At 39.5% G+C, this 26,850-nt stretch overlaps 1 protein-coding gene across 2 annotated transcripts in view; it reads right to left on the bottom strand.

The window, feature by feature from the left end:
- The window catches only part of dmd (dystrophin), a 1,748,406-nt gene that overhangs the window by 83,258 nt on the left and 1,638,298 nt on the right, over window positions 1–26,850 (bottom strand). For both annotated transcript variants that reach the window (XM_041212034.1, XM_041212035.1), the window contains 4 exons: window positions 25,179–25,253; window positions 19,814–20,015; window positions 16,472–16,557; window positions 8,049–8,206 (listed from right to left, as the gene is read on the bottom strand). In XM_041212034.1, coding sequence (XP_041067968.1) covers window positions 8,049–8,206; window positions 16,472–16,557; window positions 19,814–20,015; window positions 25,179–25,253 — 521 coding nt within the window. The remainder of the gene's footprint in view (window positions 1–8,048; window positions 8,207–16,471; window positions 16,558–19,813; window positions 20,016–25,178; window positions 25,254–26,850) is intronic.

The following is a 26,850-nucleotide window of genomic DNA, read 5'->3' as shown; positions in this document are numbered from 1 at the left end:
CTGTTTTACACCACCACCCGAGACAAATTTCTATCCCTTTGAGTTTTATTGCAAGCATCCCTGTGGGTAAATCAACTACACGATGGGGGTAATTTTGACTTTGTCAGATAGCGTAAAATGGGTGACGGCAAATCATCTCTCTGATTTTTATTTCCATTGAAGTTGGTGAAAATAAAAATTGGGAAAAACCTTTAGAACAGGCTGCCGATTTGCTGTCACCAGCTTTACACTATCACACAAAAGTCAAAATGACACCTGCTGACTCCTATACAGATGAGTAGCACCAACTTGTTTCTGGCCAGTGCTGAGTTATCTAATCTCAACTGTTGAACTTCGATACTCATTAGTGAGTAGAAATAAATCAGGTTGGAGTCCTTTCCTGGATGAAAAGGAAAAAATACAAATGCTGGAATTGTGAAATAAGAACAGAACTACTTGAAATATATAGCAGACATTTGATAAAAGAAAAACAGGCATATGAAGGATCTAGAATTGACGTACAATATCTTTTCTGGTCTTATCAAATTCTGATGGGTAATCTCTGTATTTTCAGCATTTTTTGATTTTTTTTGGTTTCACCATTCTGAAGTATGAAGTATTTACAATACAGGAAAAAGTCATTTTGCCCAAAAGATCCATTTCTGATGTTTATGCTTCGCACAAACCTCCTCCCATCTTCAACTAACCTCATTAACATATTTTTTCTGTTTCTTCTCCCTCATGTGTTCATCTAACTTCCTCTTAACTATATCTAACACATTCTAACCAGTCTGGGTAAAGAAGTTTCTCCCAAATTCCCCATTTAGGTCACTAGTTCTGGTCTCGCCTGCAACTGGAAAAATCGTCTCTACTTCTAACCTCTCACGTCCCTCTTAATCTTAAAGGCCTCTATCAAGTCACCCTTCAGTCTTCCCTTTCCAGAGGTAAACAAAAGAGCCTGTTCAATATTTCCTGATAGGTATAATCTCTCAATTCTGGTATCATTCTAATAACTCATTTTTGCATTTTTCCCAGTGTCTTTATATCCCTCCAGTAATTGGAGACCAGTTTACTTCACAGTACTCTAAGTATTGTCTAACCAAAGTTCTATACACGTTAAATATAACTTCTGTTTTTCAATTCTATCCATTTAGAAATGAACCTTACTGCTTTGTTCATTATTTTTATAGCCATGCTGACCTGTGTCACCACTTTTAGTAACTGAGGTATCTGTTCCAGATCCTTCAGTTCCACTATCCCATTTAGACACTTATTTTCCAAAAAGTATGTGGCCTCTTATTCTTACTACCAAAATGTACAACTTCACACTTAACTATGTTGAAGATCATTTACCAATTACATGCCCATTTTGCAAGTTTATTAATGTCTTTCTTTACTTTGTCACACTCCTTCTCTGTTGTAACCAGACTCCAAGTCATCCACAAATTTTGAAATTGTATATGATTCTCAAGTCCAAATTGCTTCTGTAAATTGTGAGCCCAGCTCTGATCCTTGTCAAACACTACTTCCTTCTACAACATAACTACTTCCAACTACTTCCTTCTATTTGTCAATGAATTACCTTTAACTCCGACTCTGTTTTATAGCCAGCTTGCCGTCTATTCTACCTGTCCCACAGTTCCACATGTTCTTACCTTAGCCATGAGTGTACAATAAGGTACCTTATTCAAGGCTTTTCAGAAGTCCAAATACATTAGGTATACCATATTGCTCTTCTCTGTACTTTCTTCAAAGAATTCAGTGAGGTTGGCCACACATAACCTCCCCTTTAGAAATCCGACTGAAAAATCCCATGCGTTGATGGCAGGATCGTGTGCTGCCACCTGGGTTAAATACCAGAAAACCAACCAAGAAACAGCCTTTATAGAATAGCAGGGAAAAATCATGAAAACAACAAGATTATAGTGCTTCCTTCTAAAGGCGTTACAATTTATGATACTACTTAATAGAGCAAAGATAATGGTGGTGAAATCAACCTTTGGCAAAGTCACAATAATACCCCATTTTGCACCACAGCCCAAGATGAATTTTACCCTATTGTGACAAACTCATGATAGCAATGACATTAGTGGGATAGTCAGTCGATAGCAAAGTGACTGGAAAATCAAAGTGAAGGCATGTTTCAGGTTTCAAAGCCTTCAAACCATGCCTGCCGAGATGGATGGTTTACACTTTAAGTTACTGTGGTAAGACAGGACTGATAAAGTGCAGACTGTGGATCACAACTGATCCTTGAGCCCTGGCAAACCAGCTGCTGTAATCCTATTTTCACTTGTATCTTTTTATTCTTCCTGTATGAATTTTCTGGGCCTTTAAAGCTGGAAAATATTGTTCTTAGAGGCATTGCCTAACTGGTGAATAAACGTTAAATCAGAGCAACCAAGATCTGTAAGTATCTCAATATGTACATAAAACTTTAATGCGAGTATTGAGTTCAATTTTGCTCATGACACTGAGGTTCCACGGTACAAACCCATGTGTGGAACAGTTTGGAAGTACTGAATGGCTTACTCTAGCTCCTCATACATTCCTTATTGGCTGAAGACAACAAAAGGCTCAGTTACCCTGTGATGCTGTAGAGTTTGTAGGAATTTGAAAACAGACCTACAGCAGCACCCTTACAGCCATAATTCTTGTGCTACTATAAGTGCAAAATATATGTGAAAATATTGATAGTTCTTTTGCCTAGAGAACAAGGTAATTCCGAATGTCTTTTTAAATAAAAACTGCATTCATGCATTCGTACCTGCGGCTTTTCATGTAAACAGCCACAGGGATTTGGAACTTAATGAATGCACTTGGTCAGTGAACACAATTTCATGGTAAATGCATTTTATACCTAAGAGGATTTAAATGTAATTTTTTTTTACATTCATAAAGCATGTGATAAGAAGCTTATATCTTGCTGCACAGTTTGGACCTCAGAGCAGGTGCTGTAATCTGTATAATCCCCGTCTATCAAAACTATGGGCTCAGATATTGAAACAGGATAGTTCTACCGGATGGTATAAAATTGTCTTACAACACTCTTACAATATATATTTTCTATGACTAATAAAAATAAAATTTGCTAGGACTGAGTCTAACTGTAATGCATTTTTATGGAATAATGGGTCCTTTGCCCAATTAACCATTCTTTACATCTGACACTGTAAGGCAAGTGTCAGCAAAGCCATTCAAATATGCCAACATCAAGCATTGTTTCATTTAGTAATTACACATCTTCGAGCTGATTTTTCTCATCCCAGCCCAGGCTGCTCAATTAGACCAGGGGTTCAAACCTAGGCACCTATAGCCTCTGTTTAATCAGTAACCATCAGTGCAGGTATCCAATGCAATAAGTCCTTGCTTTAAGTCACCCTGTTTTAAGTCGTTACACTTTAGCGTTGGTCAGTTAATGGGGCTGGTATTTGTGTTTAGCGTCGGGAGTTTTGTTTTAATGTCATTTTACGCTGGGCTTGACGTGGAGTTGCATGAACCGATTGGCACCATTTTGGAGCAGTCTCTTCCACTCCCCGGCCCCTGTCCCACCAGCTTGCGGCTTACCTCCATGACACTGCAACTTAAAGCTGCTCTCATTCCCTAAATTGCTTCCTGCCTCTCACTGCTCACAGCCCTCACTCGCAGCAAGGGTTTGGAAGAGGGCAGCAGGAGGGTTGGCCGGCAGAAGGGTCAACAGTGACCAGGAGGGTTGGGGAATGCAAGGGTCAGCCAGCGGGAGCGCGGCTGGCAGAGAGCCAGAGGGTCGGGGAGCACAACTGGCAACAAGCCAGAGTGTGGGGAGCAGAAGTGGTGCCGAACAGGAGAAACTGCGAGTGGGAAGCAAGTAGAGTTAGCATATTTCTTTTATATTTTTAAACTTATTTTATTTTAGAGGTTATTTTATTTACAAATATAGTAATTTATAAATGTACAGTACTGAAACATACATGGCATAATGTTTTAATGTTTTTTTTCTGATGAGAAGGGTCCTACAGAAACCAACTACAGTTTTTACATTCACTTTAATGGGAAAATCTGATTTGCTTACTGTTTTCTCATTTAAAGTTGCACCTTTCAAGAACAGAACGACAATGTTAAGCGGGGTATTACTGTAAATGACCTACAGTTTTAAAACTTTGAAAATGCTCCCTACTCAGTTGTACACTTTGTTAACTAACGGAGTTGCAAGCAGCAATCAAACTCCTTAAGAATATGCAGCTCAAAAAAAGACATTTGTGTGTGTGAATCATTCTTTTGCTGACATTTATGGTGGAAGACAATGTTGGGTCATTTGGATCAGAATGTGTCAAGGATAAATGGTAGTCTGAGTGCTTTTGTTGAGAATGGATGCTTCAGACAGCAGACATTTACTTTGCCATGAGAAGGTCTCAAATAAACGAACAAGAACATCTGTTATTGTGGCAGGCAATAGTCACCTATGTTATTTATTGCCCCTAAAGTGTCCCACTTGACAATAGGTAGGTATGGAGCCTGAACAATGCCAATTGGTCTAATGTTTACAAAGGTGCTGACTAAAGAACATAGAAGTGATTGGATGTCAACATTTACACTCAAAGTCAAATACATGAGCATTAGACTTCATTACTCGTCCACTATCTAGAGATAAATGAGACAGCAAGATAAAGAAAAACTTGTCCTTCAAGACCACTAAGAGCTGGGAAAAGTAAATTGTATCACACTATGCTCATCTAAATTCTGTCCATGGAAGTTGTTCTTGCTAGACTTAAATTGGATATATAAACTAGCTTTAAAAAAAAGAGGCTAATGCAAAATGTATTACCGAAACACAAACCAGCTGATCTCCTGCCCAGTCTAAATCTGGTTCTGTGTCGTCCAGGAGTTAGAGTTGCTATTTAGAAGGCAAGACTTGGATCAAATTAATTTAATTCTATAAGAATGCATGCCTGATGCTGGATACTGGCCTCTAATACCTGTTGCGGCATTTCCAAAATATAAACTTTGAAAGTTTGCTAAAGGACTTGGATTCACTTTGAGTTTTAAAGAAAAAAAGACTTGCATTCATACAGCACTTTTCAGCATTTTGATGAAATATCTTTTCTCTCCCCAACTCCCAATACAGTATTGGGAATTAAACTAAGAGAGCCATTTAAAATTGGAAACTGATGCCAGGGATTCTGATTCTGTAAAAAAAAATCTTGATTTTTGCTTCTTTTACAAGAAATGTTATAATATTCTATATTTGCTTAGCTAATGCAGGTTGCAAAACCTGCTACTGCTGCAGATGGTTTTGTACATGAATGAAATTTTTAGGTTTTTAAGGGAAAACTTTCCCACTGGTTTCATTCAACTCCAATAAAGTTGTTTTGTCGCAAATCTACCACGTCTCTTCTCCAATGCAAATTTCAAAATTTCCTTCCCCCACACAAGTTAGGGGTTCATATCAAACACTTCAATAGAACAGTTTCAAAAGATATAGGCAGGGAATTAGGGGAACTGTTACGAAACTTCAAAAATGTGCAACAATAACATCATGGAGCGGAGAGTTGTGACATAAGGTAAAGCATGTACATCAGGCCCTGAAAAGTAGTAAAGTGAATTGCACTGATTATAGAACATTCTAGAGCATAAGTCATTATCTACATTGTGGCCAAGGTTATTCATCCTTATGTGGTAATATGGAATATTTGTACAGGAACAGCTCATTCTATATAGGTTCACTCGAGCACACAGTAAAAACATTTTTATTCGCTGACAAATAATATTGCAAGTATAAAATAACAGCCTCTGAATCGTAAATCCCGTTTGGATCAAGACACAAAAGAGCTTGCCAATTGCAGTTCCAGTGGGTTACTGGATAAACTCCAGGCTGTGGCGTTGATTCATACAGGTGAAAAAGATCTCAGCAGTTTTTATTCTAGGTGTGTATTGAGTTTTCTGATCTTGACGAAGACTGCAACTAAGCTGATAATTCTGGCAGGCAAAAGAAAAGAATAACAGAGATCCTGCTCCCGACTTCTCCATTCTCCTTGGGTGAAGTACATACATGTGCACTTCAACTTTTGACACTGGCCAGTCGCCCAAAGTCCACTCAGAGTAAAAATTCATGGTAGTGATATAAATCACCTCATCCTGCACATGACACCACTGTCATGTAAATAACACTTTAATGCTTTCTCTCCCCAACCAACAAAAGCTTTGCCTCAAATTCCTTATGAAGAAAAGCTCTTTAATATACTTATTTGTTGAACAGAGATATCACTCCTTAGGAAAATGGAGAGAAAAAAGGAGGAAAGCTGTAGGAAATGCCACAGATGCTAGAAATTGGATAGAAGACAAGAGAAAGCTTTTGTAGAACTGAAGTATATTAATTGAAAGCAGAAAAAATGGCAGGGAAATAGATATGTATCAAAAATCACAGGTCAAATCAGTAAAGAATGATAGTGTAGATCATCTCAGTCAAGAAATGTAGAGAAGCATTAGGAAACTGAAGAAAAATCAGGCACGTCAACAGTTATGGATGTGGGAGGTATGGAGAAAGCCTTATTATGGCCGCTTACTGGCCTCATAAACTGTTCCAACAAAACTCAAGACAGCTTTCAAGAACAAAGGCTTTTTTTGTCAAGGCCAGTGTTACCCAACAGAAAATGTTAACCATTCACAGTAATGACTATGGCAACACCATTTCAGCCAAATTCACAATTGTCTTGGAAAATACCTTGCACATAATACAAATAAAAGTATTTCACACGTTTATAATTACTGGACAAACGTCTCCCACCAATTAGTCACCACACAAAGCATGCACAATGTTCAAAAATATTCACCCTCTGTTTTCCATTTGACCATTTATCAACAAAAGGTTAAAGAACACATTGCATACATGGTGTGAATATGTATATTGAGATCACATGTCTAGTGACAGTATCTATTACTCATTTTTAAATTTACAAATAAGGAAAGCAATTATTCACATCTGGATTTCCAATTAGCCACAAGAGGTTGATGTATTGAACAACATTGTCCTGAACAACATGCAGCCCTCTAAATGTGAAAACTGACATCAGTAAACTCAGCTTTATCCTCTTTATCAAATCTATTTTAATTTCATACCTGAACCCCACTCCCCTATTACAGCCTTTCCATTTCCTCAGACCTACCACTTTTTTGTCTTAGCAATTTACGCAAATTTTGTTTTTTTAATATCTTAATGCCCGTTGACAAAGATAATCTGCTACATGGTCCCATTAATAATTGCTGCCTGGACTTGTCTATCATATCAATGTGTGTATGTTTTTGCTCCTCTCCTTTTCATGATAACTAATTCTTTCTGCCTCTTATAGTTCCAGAGGTTTTCATGGTGACAGCAGTAACAAAGTTTGCTCTGAAAAGAATAGGTGTACCTTAAAAAAGTTCCTTGAAAGAACTGATAGGCCTCAACATTTCAGGCCGAGAACCCTTTCTTCTTTTCAGAGCAAAATTTTACATCATGTAACCGTAAATTTGCCTTCCTCTTATGTTTCAGCTTTGAAGGATGGTCTGCATCCAAAACGCTGACCCGTCTGTTCTCTGTACAGATGCTGGCTGATCTGTTGGGCATTCCTGATACTTTGTGTTTTTGTTTCATTGTGAAAGTGTTTGTTAAATACATACAGAAGCCAGCAAGATGCATTATTAAAACATCTTTGATTTGGTTGGCTGTGCAGGTTAGAAGGCTCAAGACTGATGAGGTGAGCGAGAGAAACTAACAGTAGCCAAACTTTTTGCCTACCCCACTAATAAAGCTATCTCGAAGTTAAACAGGGTGAATTTAACAGCAGTCTCAAAAATCCCTTAGCTTCTCAGAGCTGTTTTTCTGCATGCTAAATGAGCTATGAGATTCTATAATAATTTAATGCTAATAAGGTTAGATGAAGTAGAGAGGAAGGTTGTGTGCAGCACAGAATACTGGAATAGACTTGTTGAACTGAGTGGCCTGTTTCAGTGCTACAAATTTTGTGTAACTCTATGGAATTTATGCGTTAAATCTCAAATTTTGTTTTGTTTGCTGCTGGAAAAAAATCCTGACAAAAGCACCGTATACTTACAAACTGGAAGCAGCTTCGAACACTAGGTTCAATGTTGCTGCCTCCAAATGATGCGACCTCTCCCAGCTGGCGTGGAATCTGAATTGCATCATGTAACAGAAGCCCTAACCTCCGCTGATCACAGAATCCAATGGGACTTGCCACTTGCTTGAACAGATCTGCAAAGAAAAGACCTTTATATTAGGAAAAGATAAAATACATTACTGAAGACGCAGTCTAGGACACGATAGTGCAGGAACAGAACATCAACACAACAAATGGCTATTAATCCTTCGCTACAGGGACTTAATTAATTCATATGGAATTGAAATGAACTGCTTATTCAAATTAAACAGTCCTATGTAAACTTTGCAGCTCAGCATCACTTGGAATGAATCCTAGATCCACTCATCCAACTCCCATGTGTAAATCATATAATAGGTTCTTAGTGTGAACTAACTCTACGAATTCCAGCCAATTGCAACTGCAGGAGCATATTACAATACCAGCAATTTAGAAACAGAAGAAATAACTTGCATTCATGACCTCAGGATATCCCAAAGTGTTTTATACCCAACAAATCACTTTGAGGCAAACCTGGTGGCCTTATTCCACACTAGATAACCAATTAACCTGCTTCTGTGTTGTGAGTTGAAGGATAAGCATTAACCAGGACATCAGAAGAACTCCCCCATCACTTTCCAAACTTACCATGGTCTTTTGCATTCATGTGAACAGGCAGCTGGGCCTTGATTTGAGGCATCATCTGGAGACTGCAGCTCCAAAAAATGCAGCCAAATTGAAGTGTATTGCACTAAAATGGGAATTTGCAGTTGGATATGAACCTTCTGACTCAGAGACAGTAATATGACCACTGAGCCATGCTGACATTAAGTGCAAATATATAATGAAACCATATTACGCATCTCTTTGCAGCACAATTTCGTGATATAATACATGTGCTTATAGTAGTTTCATACATAATATACATATCTGTAGTCAGCTCATGCTAAGTCCTATTCACCCATCATTCCTCTGCTTTTGTAAAATTATTTGATCATGGAATACGGATGTCACTGGAAAGGCCACCAGCATTTATTGCCCAACCCTACTTTCCCAGGTAGTGGTGATTGCTTTCTTGAACTGCTGCAGTCTGTGTGGGCAGGTACACACACAGTGCTGAGAGAAAGGGGAGTTTCAGGATTTTGTCCAGTGGCGACAAAGGAATAGCGATATATTTTCAAGTCAGATGGTATGTCACATGGATTTGCAGGCAGAGGTGTGCCCATGTGCCTGCTGCCTTTGTCCTTCTAGGTGTTAGGGGGCATGGGTTTGGAAGATGCTGTTGAAGAAGCCTCAGTGAGTTGTTGCAGTGCACTTTTAGCTAACATACACTGCAGACATGATGTGCCATTGGTGGAGGAGGTGAATGTTTAAGGTTGTGGATGGGGTGCCAATCAAGTAGGCTGCTTTGTCCTGGATAGTGTTGAGCTTCTTGCTTAAGCTGCATTAATCCAGGCAAGTGAAGAGTATTCCATCACACTCCTGACTTATGCATTGCAGATGGTGGACAGACTTTGGGGAGTCAGAAGATGAGTTACTCACTGCCTTTGACCTGTTCTTGTAGCCATGGTATTTCTATGACAGGTCCAGTTCAGTTTCTGGTCATTGGTAACCCCCAGGATGTTGATGGTGGGGATTCAGACATGGTAATGCCATTGATAGCAAGGCATGGTGGTTAGATTCACTGTTGTTGGAGATGGTTATTATCCAATACTTGAATGGCACAGATGTTACTTGCCACTTATCACTTGAAGCCTGAATGTTTCCGAAGTTTTGTTGTACGTGGGCATGGATTGCTTCATAATCTGTGGGAGTTACAAATGGAATTGAACATTCTGCAATCATCAACAAACATCCCCACATCTAACCTTATGAAGGAGTGCAGGACATTAATGAAGCAGTTTTTTTTTAATCCATTTATGGGATGTGGGTGCCACTGGCTAGGCCAGCATTTATAACTCATTCCCATTTGCCCTCGAGAAGGTGGTGGTGAGCTGTCTTCTTGAACTGCTGCAGTCCATGTGGTGTAGGTACACCATGGAGCTGTGAACGAGGGAGTTCCAGGATTTTGACCCAGCGATATACTTCCAAGTTTTTTTTTATTCATTCATGGGATGTAGGCATCACTTGCTAGGCCAGCATTTATTGCCCATCCCTAACTGCCCTCGTTCAGAGGGCTTTTTAAGAATCAACCACATTGCGGTGAGTCATACGTAGGCCAGACCGGGTAAAGATGGCAGATTTTCTTCCCTAAAGGGCATTAGTGAACAAGATCGGTTTTTACAACAATCAACAATAGCTTCATGTTCGCTATTAGATTTTTTTTCAAATTGAATTCAAATTCCACCATCTGCCATGGTGGGATTCGAACCCAGGTCCCCAGAGCATTACACTGGGTCTCTGGATTATTAGTCTAGCGACAATACCACTACCCCATAGTCTTCCCCCAGACAGGATGGTGAATGGCTTGGAGGAGAATTTCCAGGTGGCAGTTTTCAAATGTGTCTGCTGCCCTTGTCCTTCTAGATGGTAGTAGTCATAGGTTCAGAAGGTGTTGTCTAAAGAAGCTTGGTGAGTTCCTGCAATGCAGCTTGTAGATGCTACAGACTGTTGCCACTATGCATCTATGGTGGAGGGAGTAAATGTTTGCGGATGGGTGCCAATCAAGCGGGCTGCTTTGTCCTGGATGGTGTCAAGCTTCTAAATGTTGTTGGAGTTGCACTTATCCAGGCAAGTGGAGAATATTCCATCATATTCCTGATTTGTGCCTTGTAGATGGTGGACAGGCTTTGGAGAGTCAGAAGGTGAGTTACTCACCACAGAATTCCTAGCTTCTGACCTGCTCTTGTAGCCACAATATTTATATGGCTGGTCTAGTTCAGTTTTTGGTCAATGGTAACCCCCAGGATGTTGATAGTGGCAGATTCAGCAATGGTAATGCCATTGAATGCCAATGACAATACCATTGTCCAGCTATTGTTGCTTTTGGACATGGACTGCTTCAGTATCTGAGGAGTTGCGAATGGTGCTGAACATTGTGTAATCATCAGCAAACATCCTCACTTCTGACCTTGCGATGGATGGATGGTCATTGATGAAGCAGCTGAAGATGGTTGGGCTTAAGATACTACCCTGAGGAACTCCTGCAGTGATGACCTGGAACGGAGATGACTGACCTCCAACAATCACAACCATCTCCCTTTGTGCAAAGTAGGACCACAACTAGCTAAGAGTTTTCCCCCTGATTCCCATTGACTCCAGTTTTGCTAGGGCTCCTTGATGCCACACTCGGTCAAATGCTTCCTTGAAGACAAGGGCAGTAACTCACCTCACTTCTGGAGTTCAGCTCTTTTGTCCATGTTTGAACCAAGGCTGCACTGAGGTCAGGAGCTGAGTGACCCTTGTGGAACCCAAACTGAGCATCAGTGAGCAGGTTATTACAAAGCAAGTGCCACTTGATAGCACAGCTGATGACCCTTTCCATCACTTTACTGATGATGGAATAGACTGGTCGGGTGGTAATTAGCTGGGTTGGATTTGTCCTGCTTTTTGTGTATAGGACAAACCTGGGCAATTTTCCACATCGCCAGGTAGATGCCAGCGTTATAGCTGTACCGGAACAGCTTGGCTAGGAGTGCAGCAAGTTCTGGAGCACAAGTCCACAGAGTTAATCGTCTTTGCCGTATCCAGTGTCTTCAGCCATTTCTTGATATCATGTGGAGTGAATCAAACTGGCTGAAGACTGGCATCTATAATGCTGGGGACCTCCAGAGGAGGCTGAGATGGATCATCCACTTGGCACATCTGGCTTCAGCCTTATCTTTTGCACTGATGGCTTCCCCATCATTGAGGATGAGGATATTTGTGGAGCCTGCTCTCCTCAGTGAGTTATTTAATTATCCACCACCATTCACGACTGGATGTGGCATGATTGCAGAGCTTAGATCTGATCTGTTGGTTGTGGAATTGCTTAGCTCCGTCTATCACTTGCTGCTTATGCTGTTTGGCACGCAAGTAGTCCTGTGTTGTAGCTTCACCAGTCAACACCTTATTTTTAGGTATGCCTGGTGCTGCTCCTGGCATGCCCTCCTCACTCTTCAGTGAACCCGGGTTGATCCCCTGGCTTGGTGATGATGATAGAGTGGAGGATATGCTGGGCCATGAGGTTACAGATTGTGGTTGAGTACAGTTCTGCTGCTGCTGATGGCCCAGTTGAAGATGGTTGACCCAGCACACTGCCCTGAGGAATTCCTGAAACAATGCGCTGAAGCTGAGATGATTGGCCTACAACAACCAGAAACATTTTCCTTTGTTAGGTTGGACTCCAGCCATTGCACTGCATTTCCCCCTTTTCACATTAACTTCAATTTTACTCAGGTCTCTGATGCCACAGTTGGTCTCAAATGTTGTCTTGATGTCAAGGGTGTTTCACTCTCACTGCAAACCAGGGATTCAACCCTTTTGTTCATGTTTACCAGCTGTGTTTCAGTTGGCGGCACTCTTGCTCCTGAGTCAGAAGGTTGTGTGTTCAAGTCTCACTCAAGAACTTGAGTAAAAAAATCAAGGCAGACAGTCCAGTGCTCTAGTGACGGAGTGCTGCACTGTCAGAGGTGCCAGGGTTTGGATGAATAGGTCCAAAACTCATAAAAACAGATGATCTGATAATTACCACATTGCTGTTTGTAGGAGCTGGCTGTGGGCAAGTTGAGTGCCTTGAATCAAATTGTGTTGAAGACTGGCATTTGTGATGATTGGGACCTCAGAAGGAAGCAAAGGGATTGTGAACTTGGCATTTGGGTGAAGGTGGCTGCAAATGTTTCAGCTGTGTCTTTTATACTGATGTGTGGGATTCTGTCATTACTGAGGATGGGGATGTTCATGGAATTGTCTCTCCCTTTAATTGCTTAATTGTCAACTACCATTCAGGGCTGGATGTGACAGGACTGCGTAGCTTTGACTTGATCCTTTGGTCCTGGGATCGCTTAGCTCTGCCTACAGCGTGCTGTTCCTGTTTTTTAGCATGCATGCAGTTGTGTGTTGTAATTCATCAGGATGGCACTTTATTTTCAGTTAGACTTGGTGCTGCCCCTTACATGCTCATCTACATATCTCATTGAATCAGGGTCGATCCTTTGGCTTGGTGGTAATGGTAGAGTAAGAAATATGCTGGGCTGCTTACGTATTGTGGTTGAATATAATTCTGCTACTACTGATGGCCCACAGCACCTCACAAATGCCTATTTTTGAGCTAGATTTATTCTGAATCTATCCCATTTGGCATGGTGGCAGTGCACACAACACAATGGAGGATATCATCAGTTTGAAGACATTACTTCATCTCCACATCAATTGTGGGGTAATCACTTCTACCACTACTGTCACAGACAGAAGCATCTCTGATAGATTGGTTGGTGAGGATGAGGCCAAGTAGGTTTTTCCCTCACATTCACTCACTCATCACCTGCCACAATCCCTGTCTAGCAGCTATTTATTTCAGGACTCAGCCAGCTCAGTCAGTAGTGGTGCTTCACTAAAGTTCTCCCCCACAGTGCCCCTCTATGCCCTTGCTATGCACAGTGTTTCCTCCCAGTACTGTTCACCATGGAGGAATGCTGTTGATAGGCTGAGGGGGTGTCAGTGTGGTAGGTGGTTAACAGCAGGTGGTTTCCTTGTCCATATTTGATCTGATCCCATGAGGCTTCATGGGGTCCAGAGTCAATGTTGAGGACTCCCAGGGCCACTCTGTCCTCTCCTGCATTCCACTGTGCCACTATTTATGGTGGGTCTGTCCTACCGATGGGACGGGACATAATTAGAGATGATGATAGAGGATTTTGGGACATCCGTTGTTAGCTAGGATTCTGTGGGTACGACTACATCAGGTTGTTGCTTGACTATTCTGTGGTACAGCTCTCCCAATTATGGCACAAACCCACCCAATGTTAGCAAGGAGGACTTTGAAGGGTCGACTGGGCTGGGTATTCCTTTGTCTTATCCAGCTCCTAGCTGGGTGCCGGGTGATTCAACTGAGTTTTATTCTTATAAATCTTTCTATAGTGGTTTTGATGCAACTGTATGGCTTGCAAGGTATTTCAGAGGGCAGTTAAGAGTCAACTACATTGCTATGGGTTTTGAATCACATATAGCCAATCTCCTCTCTAAAAGATGATCCGATCACCATTACTGACAATAGTTTATTCCAGATTTATTGAATTAATTTAAATTAAATTCTCCAGCTGCCATGGTGGGATTTGAACTTGTACCTCTGTATCATTAGTCCAGACATCTGGGTTACCAGTTGAAAAACAAACTGCAAAACTACCACTTCCTTGTCGTGTGATGACCTACATTGACATCTGGTCCAGCAACCCTATTTTAAAATTTTCAAATCCCTCCAAATCTCTAACTTCCTTCAGTCACAACATTCGAGGTATTTGCCCTGTTCCAATTCTGGCTTCTAGAGCATCCCCAATTTTAATCACTCTGCCATTGGTGTAGCCTTTAGCAACATAAGCCTTCAACTCTGAAATTTACTTCTTAAACCTCTTGGCCTCTCTTTTTTCCGTTTTAAGACCCTTCTTAAAACCTACCTATTTGATCAATTATTTGGCCATTTGTTCTAATATCATCTTTTGTGGCTCAGTATCAAATGTTGTTTGATAACCTTCCTGTGAAGTGCCTTGGGATATTTTACTGCATTAAAAGGAGTTTCTAAAAGCAAGGTGTTGCATGGTTTCACTTTATGCAATACGTGGTTAGTGCTTCCACTATATCACACAACTGTCTCTGGTAGTTCCATTCTATACTACACATCTTTTTCAGTACTTTCATTCTATGCATATATACTTAAGTTCATTTAGTTTCAGGTTTCTCCACTAATAGGCAATCACAATGAGCTATTAAAATGAACAAAGTAAATCTACATCATGCTTAAACTAAAATCAAGCCCTATGTTTAAAAAGGATTACTCTGAATGAATGTTATATTTCCTATTCTTCTCTTATCCTGTTAAGAACAATTATAAACCTGGTAACGTTCCATTGTGTATGTCATCGCATTCTCAAGCTCTGTACATTGTTCACTGATAAAAAAATATTTGGAACTTGATGAGATGCCATTTATAATACAATGTCTCAATTCTAAAGCGGGAATTCATTTTCCTGAGGCCAGACTTGGTAGCAACAGAGGCTTGTACAAGAGCTGCGTATTCTGAAATTGGTGAAATCTATCAATAGTACAAGCCAGTGCCACAGCAGTCAAGGTAGAATAATTTCTCAGCCAGATGTGACTATCAAAATGGCAACATCAGAAAGAGTTAATGATAAACCAGTCTCACAGAAAAGCTATGTAGAATATCTCAAATTCCAGTGCTATGGGTTGCTTATCTCATTAATACACTTGTATCGTTTAAAAAAAATCTGTAAAATGGGTGCAGCAGTATCTAATTTCTACTGTTCCATGTTCTTACAGCAAAATCCTAATCAGTCATTTAGCAAATGTAAAACATTTCCCTACAGTTTATGTGAAAAATTAAAATGTAAGCAAGCAATTTTTGGAAAATAGCCCATTTCCTATTTAGTTTAAATCACTAAAGGAGTTCCACTTCAAAGAAACTTCTGGTTTGAGGGGGAAGAAAAGTCAGAAGAACCATGCGTCACTTACTCTGTGATTACATTATGTACAAGTGACACCATGGCACATTCATGCCAACTGGTTTTGTGTTTGAACACAAACAACGGCTTGTCAAACATTTGCTTCATGATGACAATGTCTCTTTTAAGATTTCATGATGATTAGTGCTTCTGTATCAATATCTTGCTGTACACTGATAATATGTGCTGGTGCTGTCTTGGTGGCGCCTTAACAGTTTGCAGTGATTGTAATGCCAGGCTATTACATAGAGTGCAAGGCAGAACAAACAGGATTTGAGCATTCTTCTTGGGGATGTAACTAGGCATCTTCAATTGAGTTATTTTCAATGTACAGGGCCTACTGTGGAATTGGTGCTTGTGAGTTAATGAGGCATATCAATCTCAAAGTTGTATTAACTGCTGCATTTCTTTATGATGTACTAGTTTAACCACTTCAATGTTTGCATGCTTGTTATTTGTCTAATACAGAAAAATCATTAAGGGAATAAAGTTAATCAAAAAGAGAAAATACAAACTTTAAGAAAGCTAAGATCCATGAAACAGAGAACCACCAAGATTGAAGAAAGCCTATGATAACATATAATGATGAACTGAAAATCCCGTAATCATTTTTCCTTTTTGTCAAGTTGATGTTACTGTGGCCAACCCAACAAAGTCTATTTTTGTTTTAACGAAGAAAAAAAGATATGGTAACAGAAAAGGCTTTTAAAAATTACAACACAAACTTACAGCGATATTTGTCTTCAAGGTGTGCTTTGCACAGCGACATTATGCCACTTTTGAAGGACAGAACACGAATCTTCCCTGTTCGACCACTAGATAGACAGAGAAAAAAAATCAGACTTCCTCATCAATGATACGTGTCCAATATACTCAACTGAGATTTACAAATGAAAAAATAAAATTTTGTGTGTTATAGAAATTTCTTTGTGGTGGCATAAGATAGTGTGAAATTCTAGAACCATGCAAACTGGGGCAAAACAAAGCATAATCCCCTGAAATCCTAGAACCACGAGGACTAAGGGTAAATCATACAAAATTGTGCAAACTTCAGTACATTGATGTGGGATTTGAAGAAAATCCTTTGAGATAACATAAGAGTATTTCACACAAATCTAGTCGCTAGACAATGGTCTGAAAATTCATTTCTCTATGAACACGTTAGAGAAGCCCATGTTTACATATAACTCAATGCCATCCACTCGGTTGTCTGGTGATGTCACAACTGGAGGTTGTCATTATTAAGCTCGTTTGGTACTCTGTATAAAATATTTATTACATAACCATGTCTTTTTATAGTTCAAGCACTGAAAACTATTTTCTGCTGTTTGCATTAAACGAATTGATAGCCCTGGGATGCAGAACATTTGTTAGACATCACTAACAAGTGCTAGTCATTCAGCTTTATAAACTCCAACCTGTGCAAGATTTAAAAGACTATTCATGAGAGCGCTTAAAAAGTATTTTGCATTTGTAGGAAGAGAACAGCCACAACAACTTGCTTTCAAATCTTCATTACAATGGTAGCACACTTAAGTGAACCAGTATATGTTGCAATATCATATATTTAAACAAGGAAACTGAAATTTTGCTAATGTTTTTCATGAAGTTAGTGCCTCTTTTTTCCAACATGCAAAGCGATGAGATACAGCAGGGGTCATTTTAACCTAACCCACTGGGCAAGTTAGCCATGAGACTGAGTAGATAATTGGTTTACTACCCTGGCCAATATTACTCCCCTCTGACTTCATGGACCTTCAATGGAGATTAAAATTTCTGCCAATTATGTTATCACCATTATTCAATGCAAATAATACATCAAATTTAGAAATCTGTTTTTAAATTTTGTAATAGATCAGTACGAATTAAAAAGCTCAGCTGAGATTACTAAAGGAGAACGAAACCAAATTGGGCTCTTAACTACGTGCATTGTGCAGGCTGGTGTTGAGCTCCATAGACCTTGAAAGCAACATGTCAATCTCTGGTACACTCTGCATTAGGGAAGCATAGCAACAATAAATGGATTGAGCATTACTAGAGTTGAGAGTGAAGAGAAAAAAATCTGATAATTCCCCCAATTGAATACTGTGCATATGTTCAAAAGCATAAACGTGTAGGTGTAGGATGAAGATAAAACTAGGCTTAGGTGATATAGCCCCAACATTTGAATAGATTGCCAGTACTATCCAGGCTTACGCTTGAATTGCTGCTAGGGTGCGTTAGTAATGTCAGTGGAATAAAACACAGCACTTTCTGGAGTGGGCAGCTAAAGAAGGGAAAACTCAAAGAAAAAAATTCTAATTACCTAACCTCCTGTTTGTAAGAAAATACTCAGTTAAAATTTAATTTAGTTTCAACAAATGGTTTGAAGTGGATTAACTCAGACTGGATGCCAGAAATGGACGACTCCAGGCCACCTTATTTTCTGGGAGTTCAGCTCTCAGGCAAAGCAATATGGTTACTGTGCCCTGCAACGAGAATTTGCAATAAAGAAGTATGCAATGAAACCATCTGCACACTGGAGATAAATCTGAATTTATAACTGTGTGGGTATTGCCAGTATCTCAGCCAAGCATATAATGTACTGTCAACATTTACTGTTTTCTCACTCCCTCAGAATGCAGTGTCTCCATTATAAGGACTTTCAGGGTAGGCAATCAACTCCTGGAATTGATAAAACCAAACAATTCTTAATTTACACAAAGATTGAAATCCAACATCCCACTGTTCTTTCCATGAGTATTTTGCTTTTCATTTAAAGGGACATGGCTGCTGCTAAATGACACGCTTAACACTGTTTTTTCAGCTGTGAGCAGTAGAAAGCATGGCTGACGCCAAAGATTGTGCATTGTCTTCTGCTGCATGTCTGTTGTTCTAAAAATTTTTTTGTGTATCTACTCCCCAAGTCTTTAAAAACAGAAAGAGCAAGGATGTATTTTAATACTGTGGACAGGGTTTTATTCACAGATTAAATCATGGTCCTGAATAAACTTATTTTGCTCAGTAACACTTAGTTGTTTAGTATTAATTATGGAACTAGATGCACCTCTAAATTTCAAACGGTGCTGTAAATTTTGATGTATTAAGGGCTTATATTAAATTGATAATAGGAATATTAAACAATTAGAGAGAAAGAATAATCAAGCAACTAGGATTCTACTTTAAATGACTAGGAATGTCCAAATACACCTACTGGAGTTAGAGTGATGAAAAATATTTTTTTTCATAGGAACATAGTAACAAGATCAAACTATTAGGCCCCTCCAGCCCATTCTGCCATTGAATGAGATCATGGCAACCTAACTCCATGTACCTGCCTTTGTCCTTTAATATATTTGGATAACATAGTTTTTTCCCCCTTGGGGTTATTTTTCAATTAAGTTTCTCCCATTTTCTCTAATATTTTATGCTCTTTTTCTTCAACACTCTGCTTGGCACCTCCAAGCCAAGAGAGAGTAATCCAACAGCCAGTTTCTGGTTGTCAACAATTGTTTGCTAGCAGTTGCTGAGGGGAGTGAGCGGGCATTGGATGATGTCACATGAAAGAGATGCAATGCTTTGATGCAAAACACGTCACTGCATTTACGTCTGAAAAGAAAAAGTTTGTCAAGCACTTATCTCCTGAAGTCAATATCCCTTTATATCTTTTGACAGCAGCTTCTAATTATTCAATGAAGTTTTAAATAACAAAACTCTAAACATTAGACAGCTGAGTTTTTCTCAATAACATTTTTTGGGTCTACATGGTTGTTGAGCAAAATCTTATTCAGGTTAAGGTGACCGAAGCTGCCACTGCACCTTTAAAAGCCAACAGACACCATGTAGCCCAGATAGCCTCCTTAGACATGGGCCAGAATTTTTCCATCAGCGAGTTGGCCATGGTGGCGAGGCCCACTTCGGCAGCAGCGATCGGCTGCCCACCCGTCGCCAAGCCAGTGGGGCCCACCAGGAGTAAAATTCTGCCCATGGGAGTTTGCCAGAAATATATCAGTCTTGCCAAACCCTCCCATATCCCTTTCTTCCTGTATTGGTGCTGTTTGATTTAGATATACTGTTCAATGCAACACATACGTGTCATAGACATTGAGGAGCCAGTTAAGACACATGTCCACACAGAGAGGCACATTGACAAGGTTACTGTGTTCCTGTTCCAGTCGATCATAGATTGAAGTCAGGCAGTTAATTATCTCCAAAATATCCATTAGTTGATCATTTTGCTTTAGATTGTGCTGGTCAAAGGCCTCACAAGCACTTGGCAATGAGAGAAGATCCACTGTGGAGAAATGGAAAGAACTCATGTTAAAATTACATTGAATTTTTACAACAATCATTTGACAGAATTCCCACTGGCCAAATCATTAAGATGGCATCACTTTGCTGCAAATCATCCTGTATGTGTCTACCTTGTAATACATTATGAGGCAGTATAAAACTATTCAGCATCAATCCTATTCCCAACGTTGCCAACCAGAAATAATTTATGCGTCAATAAAACAAGTAATGTTTGAGGGGGAAGCAGAAGGCATCAGCACACTAGCCCTTTTTTTCACTTGAATAGCATACGAACCTACAGTATAGACATAAACTGTAAAGTTCAGAGCAAGGATCTACTCAAATACAGACTGAATATCAGCAGCAAAATCCCACTGCAGATATAGGTTGTGTATTTAAGTAACAAAATACCAGTGCAGATACAAACTATGAAACTCAGTAATAAAGCCCGACCAGAGATTCAAACAATGGCCAGGATCTTTAGGTCGGCGAGCAGGGGTTGGGGCCCGCTCGTCGACATTTAAAATGGCGCAGGATGACGTCGGGCGGAACTCCCAACTTTACCCCGCGTCATCTCAATTTTCAGGTCGGCGGGAACATAGCCGAATCAGCTGTGCGCCCGCCGACCTGTCAACGGCCTATTGAGTCATTTAAAAAGTAATTGAAATAATTAGTGGACCTGCCTGTCTAACATTAAGGTTGGCAGGCAGGCCGGGAGCCTGGGTGGGCTTCCGATAAAGCACGAAACCTCAATCACGGGTGGGATGAGGTTTCGTGAGGGTTTTTAAAATTTTAATAAATGTTTGATTAAAAGTCATCGACATGTCCCAGCTCATGTGACAGTGTCACCTGAGGGGACACGTCAGGGAAACTTTGTCTGTGTACCTTGACCATTTTTAAATTTGGCGCCGATCTCCCTGTGGCAGAACTTAGCCTCAAGGAGAGTAGTGTGCTCTTTCGTGTGCATGCACTCCCAGCTGAGGGAATCCCCCCCGCCCACACAGGGAGCACATAGCGCTTCCTGGCGGATGTCACACTCTTAATTGGCCTGCCCACGTAAAATGGCGACGTGCCCCCAATTAGGGGCGCCAATCGGAGGCATGCCTGCCCGCGCCCACTCCTGCACCCCCCCCTTCCGATGGAGGGAAAATTCTTCCTTATGAAAATCAGCAACAAAATCGCACTGCATCTCCAAGCTGTGAAATTCTATGATCAGATCAACCCTCAGCTCACCACTTTGCCTCTCATAAAGTGTGCATTCGTCGAGCACAACAGATTGCTTTTTCACTTAGTTTGAAACTTGTGGTGCATTTTGTCAGCATTTTTGTTCCTGCTGTCACAAATTTGTTGCCTATGTTCTGCTTAAGTGTTCTACGATATATTTCAGCAGGCTTGTAAACATGGGTATGAATACGATGGGATTGGTAACATCATTATGTGATTATTTCGCTGGTTATGCCTACAGTCACAAAGCATTAATCTTTAAATGACCATTTTTTCTGAAAATAAACTGATTTCTGTCATGATGCAGATGCACAAAACATTAACCACACTGAGTTACATCAGGACTTTTATCACAACAGTGTGTATATGTGTATGGGGGGTGGGGGGGGGGGGGGGGGGGGGGGGTGCGGCGGGGAGTGTGTGGAGACAGCATGCCACACCACATCCTCATGATGTCTAAAATTATGCTGTATCTTTCATTGCCACAGTTAGGCTGACAGGAAATGGTCAAACCCAGGAAAACATGTATCCTGACTCCTTTAACAAATTCAGATTTACCTTTTTAATGCAGCAAGTTATGATTTGCTTGAAAGAGTAGTGGAATCAGATTCAACAATATCTTTCAAATGGTAACTGGATTAATACTTGAAGGGGGAAAATGTGCAGGGCTATGGGAAAAGAATTTGGCAGTGGAACTAATTGGATACCTTTTTCAAGAACCAGTACCAGCATGATGCGTTGAATTAACTCCCACTGAGCTCTATTATTCTACGACCTGCCAGTCAGGCAAAGGAACCAGCAGCTGAAGTTCAATATAAAAACAGTTTTAGGAACAACGCATCCTACCTGAAAAAATCCCTAACATAATGAAATGCCCCTATAAATAACAAGAATTCAGGCTTATCAACTGTTTCCTCACGGAACACAGCAGTACGATAAGGTCAGTAAGTAAGTCAGTCAGTAAGTTTTGAAATACAGCCAAAGTCTTATACAAATTTGCAACAACAGCAGGTTAAAAAAAATAAATGTCTCAGGCTTAAGAAAATAAGTGGCACATTTAATTCATGCCTGTAAAAAAAAATGAAACAGCAATATATTTGTACAGAAAAACAGTGAACCTGACTGACCTGTAAGTCTTGCTCTGCTAACACATGTCACAGTGTAATAACCAGATGATCCATGTTCCTCCAATGCACATAAATCAAGGGCAAGCCTTTGCAAAAGTCATTCTGATACGTATTTTGTTGCCAAGTTATTGGTTATTTTGTGTTCCTTTAATAGATATAAATTAGGAGCAACCTACTTCAAGTGAAACTCATTCTTATTTAATTAGTTGAGTCACCTTTCCAAACCTTCTTTTCCAAAAGGTCAACTACATTAATTTGTAGACAAACACAAACTTAACTATATCAAGTTGAATGTCTTGTCAGACATCAGCATTCAACAAACCATTTGTTACAATCGTTCCCACAAGAGACTGCGAAACACTGTTCTCTTAATATCAATTTACTTGTGGAATTGGAAATGTACGACCAGCACCACAACAATTCTATCTATGGGCTAACAAGTAATAGTGAGATCCCCTTGAGGAAAGTAATCAATGATAACCAATTGATTCCTTCAAGCAGTTTTCAAGTAGTTTAATTAGAAGCAAAACTTCAATCTAAATGGACCAAACTTTGTAAAGACATTCACAACTATTTGAGAACACATGCACAACCCAAACTGACATGACATCTATTTGGTAAACTGATCTTTTTTTAAACCAGAACATTAACTTGCAATGACTTTGAAGCTTCTAATACCACAAAGAACATGGATGTAAATGTTTCGTGGTCAGGATTCTGTAACATTTTTTGCATCATTTATATGATCCAAAAATGCAGATAAAGATCACATTTTCACAATTAATGGGATAGTAATGAAGTGACTGCACTGCATGTTTTACTTTCCAACTTCAGCTGAAATTCATTACTATCACAAAAAGTGAAGCATGCTCTGAACACTTGGACTTCATGGGTGGGTGCTCATGATGCAATGTTTCATTCTCATTCATGAAGCTGTATAGAACTCATTGTGGGCTTGTTGCTTGTGAAGTAGATGGTTGCCTCACTTTCTTAACTAAAACTGTGACACACAGATAGTCCAAGAATATCTTCTTGCTGAGTACTTCCATCAACCTGCTATGCTAAACTTTATTGATTAATTACATATAAGTATTTAATCCCTTTAATGCTACTCTCTTTCTACAACACGTATTTAGTCCTTGTGACAATGTAGTTATTGACAGTGGGTATCACACTATAGTGTAATCCTGAGCATGTTGAAGCTAGACTGTCGCATCTCATTGTCTAAGCTGATGAATAATGACCATTTCAAGGTAATGGAGGACGTCCAGTGTCCATGAAACTGTTTCCCTGCAAGGAATCAGTGCACTCAGGAGGGGGAAAAATTGGCAAGGTCAAAAAAAAAGTCCTTCCCTGATATTGACCTCGACTGTAAAGAATACAATCAAACCAAACTACAATTAGCAAAACTATTGTTCAATCAGCTTTTAAAACCCACCGAAACATGATAAAATTTTTGTAGCAACTGTGGAGTACCACAGCTTTATAGATGAACAATTGTTGCAATTCAGCTGGAAAATTAAATTGATTAATGAGTGTTGTAAGATCAGAAGTGCTGTGGATCAGAAGCAGCACAAATATTTGCAAAAAAAAAAAAAGCTGTAAACACTGGAAATTGCAGTTGTTCTGTCCACATCTCAGATAGAAACCCTTTATCTAGACTCCATAGATAATGACGAAGGGCCTCTTGTGGAAACATGAGCCATAGTTTAGTCTTTACAGATGCACATGGACCACCTGGGCATTTGCAACATTTTCTTCTTATATTTTTAAGAAATATTTGTCAGTATATAATCATATTTGGAGTGACTCTTGACTCAGTGGTAACTTTCATGAGTCTGAGTCGGAAGGGGAGGATTTTCACACATACAGGCTTAGAATGCAGAGACAAGGGTTTCAATCTCTGAATACTTGGTTGACATGCAGTGAGATACTTGAAGGGAGCCAATACCCCCTTCCCCATGTTGTTGCCTTGGCAAACAGCACTCCAGTCTCTATGTCCTGAGTTGACATTCTGTGCACCCAATGGGAGTGCTGACATCTCCATGCCTCCCCCATTGGTTCTATCCCATTTTCCTGATATAGGCTGTGAATCAGGCTAACAATCTGGCCACATAAACATCTTTGTAAGGAAACAGCCCAGAACATGATCTGCTGAAAGCAAAATTGGTAGACTTGGAAGTCACATTTCAGCTACACAAAATCCTGGTTAGACTACACCTGGGGTATTGTGAACAGTTCTGGACACCACACTTAGGAACAATACATTAGCCTTGGATCGTATGCAGAGAAGATTTACTAGAATGATACCTGGACACCAAAGGCTGCATTGTGTAGAGAGATTATGCAAACCGGAATTGTATTCCTTGGAGTTTAGAAAGTTAAGGGGCCATTTGTTTGAATTTTTCAAGATATTAAGGGCAACAGAGAGGGTAGATAGAGAGAAACTATCTCTGCTGGTTGGGGAAATCTAGGACTGGGGAGCAATGTCTAAAAATGACGAGTCAGGCCTCTCAGGACTTAAGTTTAAAAAGAGTAGTAGAAGTTTGGAACTCTTTGACAAATCGCAGTTGATGCTGGGTCAATTGTTAATTTTAATCAGAGATTGGTAGATTTTTGTTAACCAAAAGTAACTAAGGGATATGGAGTATAGGTGGATATGTGGAGTTAGGTCACAGCTCAGCCACGATCTCATCAAATGGTAGAACAGGCTTGAGGGGCTGAATGGCCTATTCCTGTTCCAATGTTCCAAGAAATGCATTGCCTTTTGTGCTGCTTGGCATAGAAGAGAAAGAAGAGAAGCCCATACTTACGGCAAAGTGCTTTCTGCAGTCTTCGCAGCTTCATGGCTGTTCTGTATGCAGAGAACCTTACATTATTTAGGTCGGCTATAGAAAAAAAACACAAAATGTTTTCAGCGGAGTGTCTCAAAAGTAAATTTGTATCGTTCTAAGCCATTTGAGTAGGTATAGATTTCAGTTCACAAAATATTATCTTTTAACATTATATGGCTATTTTGTAACTATAGCTTCATGAACCTACATAGGCTGAACAACAATGATGCACAAAATCAAAAATGGCCCTGAAATTATGCCACTGGCTATGAGCATATAAACACTTCACAAATTTGCCTTAAGGCACTTCCTGCTATTTTATTTGAGGCAACAAACAAGTTGGCAACTCGAGTAAAATGATGGTGGAATGAATTTCATACAAACCATTAAACCTTGCTCACACTAATCTCAGATGGTCTAATTTCAGGATCTTGGAGAATAATGGGTAAAGGGAATGATGACAAAATTCCAATATTATTGAAGTCAAATTTTATTTATAACTGTTCAAGTTAATTCCAAAATCAGATTTCAGCCTTAAAAGATTCATGTCTGCTTATTATTTTCATAGAATATATTGTGAAGTTTAGAAGGACATTTGTCCCCCATTAACTCTCTTTCTTTTCCTGTTGTGTACTGTCAATGATGTTGCACTGATGATCAGTGGTGCTGTATGTAGGAATTACAAATTTTACATGTTCTCTGTACATTTACTCATTGATTATCTCAGTTTACTAAAATTTCAGTACATAAATGCTAAAGTAATCATTTAGAGGATAATTTTATTCTACAGTCAACTGGCATTTTGTCCAGAAATGTCCATTTTACGGATGTGCATATACATAAGCCTCTCCTAACACTGAGTAAATCATTCACAGCAGTTACAGGCTACATACTAAATCAATTGCAGTTCATGGGTCTTATACCGTTCAATAGGAGTTCCACGCTTTAAAATATAAAGTGCAATTCATCTCACAAATGTTATTTTGGGGCTGGCAGACCACAGGATTTCTCAATTTTACTCATTTTAACCACAAATGGCTGCTAATTGACTGAGGTCATCAAATCTCCAGATTTTTAATTTGGACTGAAATAAAGTATTTAATTTTAAAATAAGTTAGCTGGATGTAAAATCTTGCCTTTATTCGGTAGTTCATCTGCAGGTCCAATTAAAATTTATTTTCATTTTTTAACAATTAAAATGGTGCAGGTTAAAAGGAATTCTGAATATTTTTAAGGTCAAATATTACAGTTGTTGTATATTTGAATGAAATTTGTTCTGTAAAATTAAGCAAATGGCCATGAAAACAGTGAGAAGCATGCATTTTAATCAGTTTGAGCTCTGGACCTTGGTGAATGGATGAAAATGAAAAAAAAAATTCATCTTTCTGTTGGACTACACATCCATGCAAGACAACAGACTTGTAACAATAACCAAGTTGTTCGCTCCCCATGATGGCACTGGATTAAAAAGGGAAAGAGTTTATATTTTCAAATAGACTTTATATAATCATGTGGATTGAAACATTTTATTTGAAATCAATGGTCATTGTACTATTGATTGCATTTGGACAAGAATGAATGCTACTGTGTCACATTACTTTCTAATAGGGAAAAAGTCAACCTCACTAGCACATGAGAAGGGTGCACGTTA

Source organism: Carcharodon carcharias, chromosome 18, assembly GCF_017639515.1.
Source record: "Carcharodon carcharias isolate sCarCar2 chromosome 18, sCarCar2.pri, whole genome shotgun sequence".
NCBI classification, from domain to species: domain Eukaryota; kingdom Metazoa; phylum Chordata; class Chondrichthyes; order Lamniformes; family Lamnidae; genus Carcharodon; species Carcharodon carcharias.
This window is presented reverse-complemented; position numbering and strand designations above follow the sequence as displayed.